The sequence below is a fragment of the Mustela putorius genome, unplaced genomic scaffold, assembly GCF_011764305.1.
Source record: "Mustela putorius furo isolate JIRA1106 unplaced genomic scaffold, ASM1176430v1.1 tig00003845_pilon_pilon_pilon, whole genome shotgun sequence".
NCBI lineage: Eukaryota > Metazoa > Chordata > Mammalia > Carnivora > Mustelidae > Mustela > Mustela putorius.
In genome coordinates this window covers 41,228,674-41,244,363 of record NW_025421998.1, presented here as the reverse complement: position 1 = coordinate 41,244,363, position 15,690 = coordinate 41,228,674, and the positions used below count along the sequence as shown (strand labels likewise).

Sequence of the window (15,690 nt, the reverse complement as noted above, 5' to 3'; positions counted from 1 at the left end):
GAATTCACCCTAGAGGCAAAAAACAAACATATATATTTTATTTTATATATATATATATAAAATAAACCTAGATGTGAATGCTAGTAGCAGCTTTACTCATAACCTCCAAAAACCAGAAACTCACATATGCTTCCCCTGGTAAATAAGAAACTGTGGCACATGCGTCCAGGGAGATAGTGTTTAGAGGTGACCACAAAGCAACTACTGATTGATACAACCACCCGAGTATTCCTGCCACTATCATGTACCCCTGAGATGAGACAATGAGTAGGGATCTTCACCTCTGGTAGTGTTCTTTCCCAAAACTCATAACTCAGTCTAGTCATAAGAGAAATATCAAACAAACTCAAATTGAGCAACGTTCTGCAAAATACCTGGCCAATGTACCTCAAAAGTGTCAAGGTTGTGAAAAACAGAAAAGACTGAGAAGCCACCACAGAGGGAGGAATTAAGGAGGCAAGACAACCAAATGCTGTGGTGGATCCTGGAACAGAAAAAGAACATCAGTGGAAAAATGGGTGAAATCCCAATAAAGTCTATAGTTTTACTAATAGTATTGTCCTAATGTTTATTTCCTAATTTGGGCTACTATGTCAAAATACTATAGCTGTTTAAGATGTTAACGTTAGCAGAAGCTGGGTAAGTTGTACTATCTTCACAACTTTTCTGTCAATCTGAAAGTATTCCAAAATAAAAAGGTTTTATTTGTTTGTTTGTTTTAAAGGCTATACCCTGTGTGGTTCCATTTGTATGTCATTTTGGAAAAGGTAAACCTCTAAGGATGGGCCTCAGATCAGTGGTGGCCAAGAGTTGAGGCGGGCGAGGGCTGGACTCCCTCCAAAGGGGCAGAAGGAAAAGAGCTCTTCTGTAAATTATACTGGTGAATACACAACTGTGTGCATTTATCAAACGCTCTGGAACCCTACACCAAACAGCATGAATTTTACGTAGGTAAATTAATCCCCAATAAGTATGGTTTTAAAGAGACGAAGGAAAGAAATTGGATTCTAGATCTTTCCCAAAGTGGTGCTACATGGCCTATGAGCCTCTGAGATAACAAGGGAAGCAGAGAGACTCAGTGGGTTTGCAGAGTTGGGAGTCTGCTCAGCCGGAAGGTCCACAGAAGATCACTCCAGTCACAGTGTCCTCCTGGGAGTCTCCATGATCCGTCTCCGGGTAAGTCAGGGTGGGCCAGTCTATACTTCAGTAGCCATCACTGGAAAGTCTCAGTGGCTTATGACCAGGAAATGTCCTTCCTTCCCCACTGATGCTCTATTTCCAGTGTGGATCAATGGGGCTCTGCCCCACGAGGCCCCCGGGACACATGTGATGAAGCCTCATCAGCCTGTGGCTGATCCCACGAAACACCTGAGCTGCTCTGCTTAGTCACTACAGCAAGGAAAGGTAGAGCGGGAATGTCGTCATGCGTTGGCTGTGCTCTGCTTCACCCAGAGGAAGCACACTTCTCTTTCTTCCGCGGCCCACTGGCCAGAAATAGCCACATACCTCATTGCCATGCCTCATGGCCTGGGAGATGGGACGGCATAGACTGAATATTTCACCAGTACTGCTATTTCTGCCTTAAAAAGGCCCTTTCCTGGTCTTTACAGCTGACTTTGAAAACCGTAAACAAAATGTAGTTTGTTCAAAAGAAAGGAACAATATATGTATGTTAAAGGAGGGGTTTTTTTGGTAGGCTGTTTTGTTCTCTTTTTGGTAGACAAAGGTCTGGTAATACTAGCAGTTCTGCCTTACGGGAGATGAGGGCCGTTCTGTGTGAGTGTACTGGCAAAGTGTGGCGTTCAAGCATCAGTGACACGCACATCCCCCTCCTAAGCAGTCCGGCTCCTGTACCGCTACGAGCGACAGGGTCTTAGCGGGTAAGTCAAGATCTCAGCCACAGGCACTCCTGGTTTCAGCTGACTAGCGCAGCAAGTCCAGTATGGTAGGCCTGGCACAAGGTCTTTTCACCTAGAGACAAGCCGGAGTTTGTCAGCTTCTCCAGCCTTTGATTGTGAACTGGTGATGATACAAAACAATTTGTCAGTTACAGAAGCATCGATACCAAAATGAACAGAAGCCATGCACAGTCACTGCAAGGTGATAGGAGCCTTCTGAGTCATCAGAAACCGAGCCAGCAACAGCAGAGGTGGAGTGTAGACAAATGCACAGAGGAGGAGGGGAGATGGCCAGGAGTGGCCAGACCGCAGAAACAGCCCAAGTTGCTTCATCAGCCCGACATCTCTGCTCCGCTGCTCCTCGCTTAGCTAACCTTCTTGAGTCAATTGTAACTCTTTGTGTTTTTCTCTGAAAATAGAACTTCTGGTCTTAATACAATACCTGTGTCCTGCCTTCTGATCATTAATTTGTAGAAAACTGACCTGAGGGCCCTACTGTTCTCAACATGCCCAGATACTTACTGTAGGGTGCTTAAGCCCTTGGCCATATTCCTCGAACCAGGGCTCCCCTGGAGAACAGGATTAACTTGAGTTGAACTCTGAAGCTTCACAGGCTCTTGACCAATGTCTTCCTTTCCCCTCTACTCCTACCGCCTGACATTCTTATAGCACTTCAGTGGTCCAACCAACACAATGCAACGCCCCTTCTCCCACTTCTGGAATACACCCTTGGGGAAAAATCTCAGTGGATAACTGCTGGCCTTTGCCATTGTTTGAGTGCCTTTTCTCTAATCTGCCCTAGCACAGAGATGAAGAAAAGTGCTCAGGCAATCTCTGAAACCTGACGGGGGCCTGCATCCAGACCCTTCTGGCATCCAAGAAGGAGGCAATTGATTTTAGAAATGCCTCATCAGTAGAGGCCAGATTATGCATCCACTCTGGGGCTTCCTTTTTCAGTCACTTCCCAGGGAGCTCTCATTGATTTTGGTTTGAGGTGTCTCCTTGCTGGTATTTCTGGACCTGACCCGGGGTTCCCCAAGGATCCTTACTACATTTAGAGCATCGTCTGCTGTCTTCCTGCCCCCGGCAAAAGCAGAAAGCATTCTCAGGACGCAGCATTGGACAGATCAACACCCTTGCTTCCGTTCATTGCTGTTCCGATGGCTGGCTTATAAACTCTTCCATCCCTGTCATAAACTCTATTCGGGTCTAGGGATTTATGGACATCTCAGTGTCACGAGTTCTGTACATCCTCTGAGATAAGTAATTTTGTGTGTGTGAAAATGCACCTCTGTGGACTCCCCTCCCCGTCCCTGCCGAGGAAATGGTCTAGAGCTTCCACACATTCTCAGAGGGGGTTGATGAACACAAGGAGTCAGAATCATGCTAATCCCAGGTTTCACGCTGATGCTGAGGGCACCTCCCCTGAGCTCTAAAAGCCTGCCCGTGAGCAGGAGCGTCCTCTGGCCACCCTTTCCTGCAGGGAAGTCACAGCCATCCTGGACTGTTTTCCTCTCTCCTTGCCCTGAATGGCGGAGTTGGCCGGGTGTGGGCCCCCGCAGTCAAACTGAGGGGTGTTTTTATCCTGCCAATAGGCGCTGCCATCCTGGGTGAGCTGGGACTGGGACTCCAACTGGAAAGGAAGAAGCTAGCAGGGAGAGAACAAATCCCGACAGCCCCCGACTCCGAGGTCTTGCTACCTGCATTCTGCAGCCCATCTGTTACCTGCCCTCAGGACCAGCCCCAGGGGAACGCTTGCTGCTTTATCTTGGGCTTCCATGGTGAGCCTGGGGTGAGAGACACCCAGAACCCAACAGGCTGGTTCTTCTGCCCTATAAGCCAGGTCTGTGCTTAAAGACAAAGCACCTAGAAAAGACAGGAGTGGGCCCAGGCGGAGGCCTCAGGTGTCCTGTTCTTTGGGCCTTGCCTTCTGGATGTGGGCAGGTAAGGAGAGCTGGGCACAGAGGCCCAGTGAGCAGGGGAGACGTGGAGGGCTGTGGGAGAATAAGGTGGGAGGTGCACACGCGGGCTTTTTACGTGGCAGCCGGGGTGGTGGGTGCCTGACTGACCGGCCTGCAGAAGGCAAGGAGAGATGCAAATGTCAGGGAACAGGAGAGGAAGAAGTAGGTGCGTGCAGTGAATGTCCTCGAAGACATCCGAGAGAGATTTTTAGGCTTGTGGAACCACGTGTATGGCTTTACACCTTCACACTTTCTGACCCTTTGTGGACTATGGAAAATAAAAACAGCTATTACCCAGGGGATGCTTTATGTCGGGCACTGTTCTATGTGCACCTAAGTCCCTTTCATCCTCTTAATTACCCTACAAGAGTAGGATTTTTGGCATGCTGGGTTCATTGTTTGAATTAAAATTCACATACCATAAACATTATCTTTTTAAGTATACAACTCCATGATTTTTGGTATATTCCCAAGGTTCTGCACCCATCACCATTATCCAATTCCAGAACACTTTTCGCCATCCCCAACAGAAACGCTGTGCTAGCACTAGCAATGACTCCCCGTTCCAGCCTACCCCAGACCCTGATGACCACTAATTTTACTTTCTGCCTTTATGGATTTGCCTAAAGCAGACATTCCATATGACTGGAATCACATGTATGGTCTTGGGTAACTGGCTTCTTGCCCTTGGCACGTTTTTCAGGCTCATCCATGCTATAGCATGTGTCAGTATTTCATTCCTCTTTATTGCTGACTAATAGTCAATCACATGGCTCTAACACATTTATCCAGTCATTAAATTTTTGGACATTAGAATTCTTTCCATTTGAGGGGCTATTAAATATGATGCCACTATGAACATGTGTTTATATGTCTTTGTGTAGACATGTGTTCTTACTGTCTTGGGTCTCTACCTAGAAGTGGAATGGCTGGGTCATGTGCTTAACCTTTCGAGGAACAGCTAGGCTGTTTCCCACAGCGGCTGCACTATTTTGCAGGACCATCAGCAGTTCGTGAGAGTTGCGATTTCTCCATATCCCCACCGACGCTTGTAACTACTTGTCTTCTTGATTATAACCATCCTGGTGGGTACAAAGGGATAGCTCATTGTGGTTTTAATTTGCATTTCCTTAATGGAAGGTAGGTATTTGCCCTGTACTGAATTGTGTCTCCCCAAAGATTCAGACGTTGAAGCTGTTGGTTCAAATGTTGTGAACCCCGAAGAAGCTCAAAGTTGGAGCTAGGGCCTTAGGAGGTAGTTAAGGTAAAATGAGGTCCTAAGGGCGGGGCCTTATCCAATACGATGGTAGTGTCAGAAGAAGGGATAGGGGAAAGGCCATGTAAGGAGCTGTCTGCAAGCCAGAAAGGCTTTCCTAGAAACTGGACTAGGACCTTGATCTGGGACTTCCTGTCTCCAGAACTGTGAGAAATTTCTGCTGTTTAGGTCCCCCAGGCTGGGTTCTTTGATTATGGCAAAAGCTAACTGAGAATTATTATTGCTATTTTATAAATAAGAACTCCCTAGCACATTCTTGTCTGATGCCCAGACCTGGACCCTATTCCTTCATGCCACACTGCCTCTGGCTTCCAACATGCAGGAACAGGTGTGGCCTGCCAGATGACTGAAATCACAAATGGCAACGTGCTGAGACTCAATTTGGTGAGTAAGGGGGAGAAATGCACCAAGAAGAAGAAATAAGTAAATATCTGAATCCCGAAGTTGCTTCCTTCCCCCACTCTCTTAAGTCGGCTACAGATTCAAAGATGAATGGGAGGAGCCAGATTCTACACTGCAGCTTGTCTAGGGCCTTGATCTCCAATCTTCTCTAACACAAATCCTGGTGGACACCCATCTCACGTGCATACATTTCAGGTAATCTTTGTAAAACAAGACTAAACAACTCTCCATAAAGAGTGTATTGAGAGATCACAAGTAGGCAGAGAGGCAGGCAGAGAGAGAAGGTCGGGGAGCAGGCTCCCTGCTGAACAGAGAGCCTGAAGCAGGGCTTCATCCCAGGATCCTGGAATCATGACCTGAGCCAAAGGCAGAGGCTTTAACACACTGAGCGCCCCCCCCCTCCCCGGCCCCGCCCCAGCCCGGTGGCCCAGGTTTTTGTAGTTTTCTAGATGAGGCAATTCAAGAAGGATAAATGACAGGACAGTTTTCTATACTCTCTGGTGCCCACTTCATAAATCTATCTCAACTGAGTGGAGTGCTGGTAGTATGGGCCACACTCCAGAGAACATTCTGTCCTCTGAACTACTGCAGACTTCCCCCAAATGCCCTTCTAGGCTTAAATAATTTAATCCTGTATACGGGAGTATGAGGGTGTTGAGACGTGGAAAGGCACGAAACTATATGTACCTTTGGATCCTTCCACTGAACGGAAGTTTATTCTTCCAGGCCTTCTCTCCAGCCACCTTGACTTTAAGAGATCTTCTGTTCATTTCCATTAAAGCTCTATCTTTTGCTGCCATGTCCTTCATTTTCTCTCTACCTTTTTCCCCCTCCCTTGATAAGTAGATTTTAACATGATTTTATAAAATTATAAGGTTTCTGAGAAAACTTAGGAAAACAGAAATGCAAATGTTAAGGCAAAGTATCCACAACCCAAGCATAACCACTATTAATTTTTGTACGTTCTTTTTTTTTTTACTCACACATATATGTATTTTTACAAAACCAAGAGATCACACAGGGTTTGTGACCTGCCTTTTGCCCCTTGGCGTAAGTGCTACCACATTCTTGTTCAGAAAGGATGTGCCGATTTATTCTTCTACGAGGAGCTGTGAGAGTAACCCTATCCCTCTCACCCCCTTAGCACTATCATCCTTCTCTTTACTCTTTGCCAGTTTAAAGGCAACATACCATTGTTTTAATTTGCATTGTTTTACTAGTGAGGTTAAACATTTATTTTCATGTGGATCACTTCCCTGGGATTTTACCTTGTCTGTATACTAGGGGTGATGAAAAGCAGTCAGCTCAGTCCTATCCACTTGCTGTGGCAGACTGGCTGACTGATGGATGGTTGATGAGAAGGTGGTGTGGGCACAGGGAAAGGACTGCTAGCAATCCTGGAGCAAGGAGGTCAGATTGCTTCCTTTTCTTCTTTTATGAAATGTGACAATAGAAATACAGACTCATTGGCAGAAGAAAACCTAGGTATTTCAAAAGGACGTGACTATGTAGCAAAAGCTCCCCTCACAGTCTCTTCCCCTGTCCCACAGGCCCTATTTCCCAGGTGTAACCATCTTCAGTCCTTCTTCCTCGCTTGTCCCCCTCCCCTCGGACTGTCCTCCTGCAGGACCTGCCAAATGGGGAGGAGGTCACGGGCTGAGGGGAGTGATAGGGAGGAAGGGTCAGGGATTGGAAAAGGAATCGTTTCTCCTTACAGTAGCTCCCAGGGTGGTCACAGGGAAGGGAGGCATGGGAGACCACACCGAGGCTTTTGTCTGTAATCAAATGGGCAGATTGAGAGTGAGTTAAGATTAGCCCGTTTGCCTTAATTTCAGTCCATATGGAAAATGGCAGGCTGTTAATTGCCACACAGGAGCCGTGTCCTTTCTTAACTTTTGTTCCTTGAGTGTAACCCTTTTCCTTCACACAGTGGGAGAGAAAACCTGAGAAATGGTTTGCCTTTCCTGCATGAAGCCTCCTCCCCATTTGGCAGGTCCTGTGGAGCCCTACATCTACCTTTTATCCCGCCTGCTTCCAGACAGTGGTTTGAAATAACATCCATTGCCTACAGAACCTCACCCAATTCTGGCCAAAGGAATGTCACAGAGTCTTGCTTAAAACTGATGCCAAGACTCGAGTAGAATTTATAGTGTGAAACGGGACCCATTCCTTATCAGAAAATCATTTGTAGGAAAAGTGATCTAATTATTCAAATTCTTAGTGCTAAGAAAATGGCTGTTTTAAATGGGAGGGTCCACCACCACACTGATCCGGAACCTTTCAAACAACCTTCCTCTCTTTGAGAGATACAAAGGCCAGCGAAACGGAATAGGCAGTTTTAGAACCAATGGGTCACCAGCGTCCCATTAAGGAAAAGAACTAAGACATTCAAGGAGGAAATACTTCTCATTTTCTTGAGATTCTTTCTTTTTTTCCAGCATTGAAAACTGATCACCTGATCACCCACCTCTTCTTGGATCATTTTCCACAGGGAATGGTTTTCTTCAAGGATTTAATTTCTCTCCCCATTGTCTTGGATGAGAGTTTAATATTAAACAAGATAACTCTTAGGCATACACAGTATATGTAACGTTGTGAGTTGTTCAAATAACAGAACAAAATCCTGTATGAGGAAGCTTTATCTTCAACCTAGTTCAACATGGTTTTTTGTTTGTTGTTGGTGGTGGTTTTTTTTTTTTTTTAAGAATTTATTTGTCAGAGAGAGAAAGAGTGCGCGTGCACACAAGCAAGGGAAGAGGCAGGCAGAGGGAGAAACAGGCTCCCTGCCCAGCAAGAAGTCTGACCTGGGTGGGACTCAATCCCAGGACCCTGGGATCACGACCTGAGCCAAAGTCAGACGCTTAACTGACTGAGCCACCCAGGTGTCCCCCACAGGGCTTTTTATCACGAAGTATTTATTTTAAAAAGGGCAAGCCTCACTTTCTGGACCGAGGGGACATTATGGCATAATAAGACCTTAGGTGAGATCTCGGTGGCAGTAATGGGTCTATGTGGTTGGGGAAGAGGCGCACAGGGCACTGCTGTGTTGTATTATTTATCTAACCCTATGTAAGAAATTACCCCCAAATTCAGCACCTTAAAACAACAAACTGCTGATCTCACAGGGTTTCAGAGTTTCGGGAACCCAGGCGTGGTTTAGCAGGTCTGGCTCAAGGTCTGTCGTGAGGCTGCAGCCAAGCTGCCGGCTGGGGTTGCAGTCATCTCAAGGCTCCGCTGGGGCTGAAGGATCTGCTTCCAAGCTCACCCACATGGCTGCTGGCAGGGGCCCTCAGTTCCTCGTTAGCTAGCAGCCAATGCTCCTTGCCATGTGGGCCTCTCCCCACAGACTTCCCGAGTATCCTCACAGCAGAGCTTCTCCCATAGCAAGTGATCCACGAGAGTACACGCCCAAGACAGAAGCCTTTTTACAACCTGATCTTGCAAGTGACAGCCATCACTGCCACACTCCATTCGTTAAGTCCAGCCCACACTTCAAGGGGAGGAAAATGAAGCTCTACCTCTTTGAGGGGAGTATCAAAGAATTTGTGGATATATTTAAAAAGCCACCATGTTATGATACAAGTTGTCTATATCTAGTTTACTCTTTGGTCTCCGGCAAAGGTGAGCACATTTTTTCTGTAAAGGACCAGATAGTAAAATATTATTTTAGGCATTGTGGGCCAGAATGTCTCTATTGCAAAATAGCCATAATTTATACATGACTGAGTGTGGCTTTGTTCAAGTCAGATTTTATTTACAACAACAAAAAAAAAGGCGTGGGGCAGATTTGGCCACAAGCAGGGTTGGTTGACACCTGGTCTACAGCTATAGAGGTTATTGGAAGTCTAGTATACGAAATGATTTTGTTTCCTTGCCATCGGAATTCCATTTCAAAAGAAATTCGTCCATAAGACAGCTGTCTGATCTGCAGCTTGAAATTTAACAGTGAAATAATAGGAAGACAAAAAGGCAAATATGAGAGGTTTAGGTGGAGAAAAACTTCAGGACATGGGATTCCAATTGTCCTCTGGGAAAAAGGAAGAATTGGAATATAAAGGCAAAGAGCTGATTTAGTACCACATGGGACAATTTAGTACCACATGGGACAAGACAGTGTCTTCATTCCATTTAATCAATGAAGTGGAGATGAGACAAGAAGTCTGAGAGGAGACGTCCTCTAGAAAACCAGAACTGGGATGCTAGATGATAGCATTCCAGGTATGACTCAAGGTGTGAATTAAAGGACCCATCTTCACACACACACACACACACACACTTGAGAGTCCCACAGATGGGGTCGAAGGGAGGAGCTGCTGGGAACATGGGAATAATGGCACTTCAGAGTTGGAAGGGGTGGGGGCAAAGTTAATTTTGCACTATTCACAAACTTCAAGTGATTAGTTTTAGCTAACACAAGGCTAAGCATCTACGTTCTTAGGTATCTATTTTCCCCCTCCATGTTCTTTAGCTTTTTGTTTTGTTTTGTTTTTAGTTCCTTGGGTTTAATTTTGCAACTTGTTACTAATTTATTGCTCAGGGCTGTTTAAGCTTATATGACCGAGTCAAGCCTAGAGAGAGCTGAGAATTCCACTTTTCCTTCAGTCACCTGAAATAAACTTCTAACCTAAGATAGTTTCCTGCCTAAATTATGTGTCATCCTCAAGAAGGTGGTTGAGAAAACTGAGGGTTGCTGGGGGTAGGGAGGTAGGGAGAAGGGTAGCAGGGTTATGGACATTGGGGAGGGTATGTGCTACGGTGAGTGCTGTGAAGTGTGTAAACCTGGTGATTCAGACCTGTACCCCTGGGGTTAGTAACAGATTATATGTTAATTAAAAAAAAATAAAAAAGAAGGTGGTTGATAAATCTCACCATTAAAAAAAATTACGTTTTACTTTTTTTCAGTGCAAAGCACAGCCATGTTATTTTTAAGTTAATCTTAAAGGTAAAATCTTAACAACCTCTTTGATGAGATGTGCTTCAGAAAGGAACACTCTGCTAGTAAATTATTTCTCAAAGAGGTTTGTTTTTGCTCTCAGGCGGTGGCCTGAGACCAAAATGGGGCCTATTATGACCCTATTTGGATAGCTGGGCATAACATCAACACTCCTTTGTTCTGTTAAGGTTTTCTCCCTCTTATCCCAATCTAAACCTAACCGAAGAGTAAAAAATTAAAAATTTTGCCAGTTTCCTTTGCAGGGAATACCCCACACTTCCTTTGAGGTGATGTCACTGAATTTAAACAAATTATTTCCATAAATAATTCCTGGGTATAAAATAAAGACGTGGGGGACAGTGTTTTCTCTCTTTAAGGGGCTCACAGCTGGGAAACCAGTACAAAGACTCAAAGCTTTAGTCATCCAGCTTCTTACCTTGTGATGGAAAGTATGCAAATGACCTGTCCAGAAGACATCAGGCTGTGGAAATCCGATTCAGTCAGAGTCCCTCCAGTGCCAGAGATGCAGGTCAGGAATTCAGTGAGCACTGGATACCACCGCCATCAACCTGATCTGAGTCCCTCTCTGTCAAGGTAAGATGCTAACAACCCAGTCTTTCCAAAGATATATGTGAACTATTCCAGTTTTACTAATAACTTTATTTAAATAAGACACAGGAACTTCTATACCGAAAAAATACAAAACAAAAGCCACACATTTCCTTGTGTAAAGCCATATTGTATGGTAACTCCAATACTGTTCAGCGCAGTGGCTAGAATTAAACAGTACAACTATATACAAAATTTAAACAATTTCTGACAAATTTCTACAGCTGGATGTAGGATACATTTGAGCTCAACAACTTCTGGGAAGTTTACGTGGCAAAGCATACGCTTTAACACATTTGGTTCAAAACTTTAATATATGCTAAGAACAAATGTACAACACAATTAATATTTAGTTTCTCATGAGAAAATAAAAGCACATGTCACTATAAATATCGTACATCAGATTTTATCACCAAAAAACCATTCAGTCCATCTTTCAGAAATTGATATTGATACACTATTGCATCATATTTGGACAAAAGCAGAGCGTAGGATCAACACATTATGTAATGCTAAACCAGATATCAGAAGTTAATGGAGCTCATATTTATCTTACAGAACTAATAATTTTCTCCCTTTAACCATAATCTACAAAATATAGTATTTTCATCAAGGCCTGAGATTATTAGGGTTAAAGGTGTCTGCTGCTGAAGAGATTGTTTTAAAAGGTTCCCCTGTGAAAATGGCAAAAGTAAACTGAGTCCTTTTCCATGACAGTCTCCTACAATATAACACTGACTAATTTAAAGGAGCCAGAATGCACCTTCAGGAGAGAATATTACTGCAAACTTTGGTGGAAAGAAGATAATTGGGATCATGACAAAATAATACACAGAATACATACACACGCAAACATATACATATACATATATATATATAATTTCTTTAAAAAAAAAATCAATGGTGTTGCTTTCTTCTCTATCACCCCTTCCTTCTTCAACCTCCTTAGAAAATAAAACAAAGAAACCCCAAGGAATGACTGAAGGGAACTGAAACGTTCCTGTGACTGTAAGCACCTTATTCCCCTAATTCTTAAGAAAACAGTGCCATATACTGTAGGTACAGATGAAACAACTCTATGCTTTACTGAACTAAAAGCAATGGAATAAAAATACAAAAACTTCCCTTTGCTTTTGGAGACTCTCTTTGTGCTGCAGAAAACAAAGTCTGAGAGTTGGGCTCTTCCACTGACCAACTGGGATTATCTAGGGCTCTCATCACACAACTTCGTTGAGAATTCAGGTCGAGTCTGCAAGTGCAAGGCGATTTACTTGGGTTTTTGCTTTACTTTGCACATCTGAAATACTAACAGAACCATCCATGATACTGTGAGGAGAGGCTTGAAGAGACAGCTGCAAACTACTGCTTTTCTAAGTCACCAAACAACCAGCTTTCTGTGCTGCACTGCTTCTGAGACCCACACATTCTCTCTCCACATGAATGCAACTCATGCACCTCAACTGCTGGAGGAAAACAAGAACCAAAAAGTGTGACATTTGTAAACCCTCAAGTTAAAGAACTTCCGAGAGAGAAACAGAACATTAATAATGCCTTTAGCTAAAACAACAGCACTTTGTGACTCTGCTGGCCAATATAAACAAAAAAATCTCACCCATCCCTTGTGAGAGATCACTTTTTTTGCAATTAAACCTAGACTTTCTTGTTAAATTCCAACACACACAATTGGAATGTTTATGTACAGCCTGGTACCGGAGACACTTCATTTGCAACATTGTAACAGTCAGGAACTGAGCAACACCTGAATTTGTTTAAAAAAAAAAAAAAAAAAAAGAAGCCACATGTACACATGTTGAAACAGTGAATTCAACAGTTGTGTTTTACTTGTAACCGCACGACAAAAGTGATGTCAGACACCACAGATTTGCTGGTTCTCCTCATGTTCACCCATGTCCAGGATTATTGTTCTCCTAGGGTTGAATGCACTTCTTATTCGAAGAATGTGGAATGTAATGAGGAAAGGGAAATGCATAAAATAAGGAAAGGCAAAAGAGTGATGTTCCCTCTTTAGCTTTTTAGCTGTGAAATATTTAATATCCCAATATGATATACATTCCAAGTTACCTGAGTTTAGACTTCAACTGAAGTACCTGAAGCTAGGCCATAGGGTGGGCACTGTGCAACTGTTGTGGCCATTTACTTATTTATTTTTTTGCATTGTATGTATTATAGAAGTTAGAAACAAACACCTGGATCAATTGTAAACATAATCCTGAAGTACAGTATTTTCCATAGGACAAAACACAGCAAGACATTTTCTATTTAGACAGGCAACTTTTTGATATAGAGCTTATTTATACTGAAGAATTTGGAACAAAACACAGGACACAGTACTAATCTGTCAAACATACTATGAAATGCATAGTCTCCACTTAAAACGCTGAATGACACACACATTTTGCAAGCAGTCCTGCTTTCCACAAAAACTGCTGAATAGGAGTTCCGTCCCTGCCAAGATCAGTGTTGAGATACTTTCTGATGCTGCTAAGTATTCTGTTGGTGGTGGTGGTGTTCTGAAAGTTTGTCACTCCATGCAGATAAGCTGTCTGAGGTCTAGTTCCTAATCCGTGAAGGTAGGGTAGAGGCCAGCTCCCCCCCGGTTTTAGATGATCACATAGTTCTGAGCAGAGATGTGCTCCTCGCCCTGCAGGTCCTGCAGGAGCTGCTGCTGCTGGGATGGCTGCTGGACGGAGGCCTCCATGGTGCCCACCGAGCTGGTGTCGTCGGAAAGAGACGTAAAGGAAACCCGGGAGGAGAGCTGCTCGACGGTCAGAGTGGCCAGGGCTGAGCTCTGGCCTGAATTAGGAGAGTTCTTGAGCATCAGGTCGGAGGCAGGTAAGAGAGGGCCTAGAAGTTTTACAGGACAGAAAGCTGATCCGGTGGGGATGAAATTAACCTTGTTTTTGTCAGGACATGAAAAGAGAGGGGCTGAGATAGGCTGACGAGACCTAAAACCGAAAAAGAAAATGACATTTACAATCACGAAAAGCTTCCAAGCTTTCTGAATTAGCTGGAGTTCTCTACGACAGCTACAATGTGAATGGCGGGGAATGAGTTAAGTGTACACAGAGGGGTAAACATCTTCCATAGCACAAGTCAGCTGGCAGACTACGGATGCACACAGCACCAAGTGATATTTGAGACGAAAGGATTCCAAAAGGACTGGGCAATTTTTTTCCGAGATCATTAGTTTGCTTTCAATCATTTAGGGAGATGGAAAAACGTCCTACATTATAGTTGAAGATTATGCCACGTTAGAATGACCATTTCTGCTAAGGAAAAGTATAATGGGAGAGGGATTACCTAATCATATATTTGGTTTTAAGCACTTTCTCCTTTTTCTGCATCACTATACAAGCTTCTACTAACAAATCAGGGGGTTAAAAAAAAAGTTTCAGGAATTTCGCAAAGAGCAAGTCAGCCCAACAGAGCAGGGTCCTCAAGACTTTCCTCCCCTCCCATTCCCAGGAACTAAGCCATCAACTCCTGCAAGACCGGTCTCTGTCCCCTTCCAGGTTGCAAGAGTACAGCAGCCTTCCCCAGGCACCTGTACTGGGACAAAGGGATGAGTGAGTCCAACAGCCACACAGTCTCACAGTCTTTTTTTTTTCCCCCCCTGAGCTAGTCTGCCAAGTATTTACAGCATGAACCTTTCCTTTAATTTCTAATTTATGAAATTTCAAAAAGAAAAAATATCTGTGGATGAGATGTCTACATTAAACGAATACACATGCTAGATGTGTCTACAGGGAGACAAGTTAGTTTCCTTCTGGCTTTGGGATCCTGTCATAAGGCCAGCCATCTTAGATACTAACTTTGCTGCTGAACACCTTCTTGTTAGCCATCCAAATTAGTAGAGCTTTGGAAAGGATAATCCATAGTGATTAAAAAATAGACCTTTTAGGTTGTAGGGATAAGTTTCCAAGCTTTTTTGTATTAGCTTATGTATTTCCAACACGTAGGCTCCAATTCTCCACTAAGATCCCTTCTGCCTATTCAATTCTCTTTTCATAATTTGGTTTTAAAACGCATTATCAGCTGGATGGAGTAGTTGATTCATCTGTAATCAACTGGTCTCAGTAAAAAGCTTTACAGCTTTGCAGATCCCAGCTGATAGAAAAGACATTACTTACGCCAGTTCCTCAAAGACCTTCACTCGCTCACATCCCTCTGGGGGCTCCCGTTTGAACATGTAGCTGTTGTTTGGTTTGGGAGATGAAGCGTACTTGGGTAACGGTGAGCTACTCCCACTGTCTGTAAATTTAAAGCAGTTATATTAACTAGTGATTGAAAGCTCTTTTAAATTAAGTTTGATTTCCAAACAAGCAGCCTTTTGCCCAGTTTATCCACTATGGCCCCTCTGCTTCCACCACAGAACTTCCTTTATTGCACAGCTATTACTAACAGCCTCACGTAGTACATTTCTTAGAAATAGAAGCTTCGATGCAACAGTAATCTGCCATACCACGGAACATAAAAGGGCGTTATTTTGGTCAGAAATTGCATTTTGAATAAAGTAGAACTATAATCTGGAAAACAAAAACAGCGGTATGTATTTCAAAATGTAAATGAATGGGATAATATGTATAAATC

General features: G+C 43.7%; 1 protein-coding gene across 1 annotated transcript in view; it reads right to left on the bottom strand.

The window, feature by feature from the left end:
• Nucleotides 1–11,109: 11,109 nt before the first annotated feature.
• GLCCI1 (glucocorticoid induced 1) overlaps nucleotides 11,110–15,690 on the bottom strand; it is a 129,380-nt gene continuing 124,799 nt past the window's right edge. The window contains exons 8-9 of the mRNA XM_045089726.1: nucleotides 15,231–15,351; nucleotides 11,110–14,045 (exon numbers count right to left, since the gene is read on the bottom strand). Of these exons, the coding sequence (XP_044945661.1) occupies nucleotides 13,700–14,045; nucleotides 15,231–15,351 (467 nt within the window). The 3' untranslated portion in view covers nucleotides 11,110–13,699. The remainder of the gene's footprint in view (nucleotides 14,046–15,230; nucleotides 15,352–15,690) is intronic.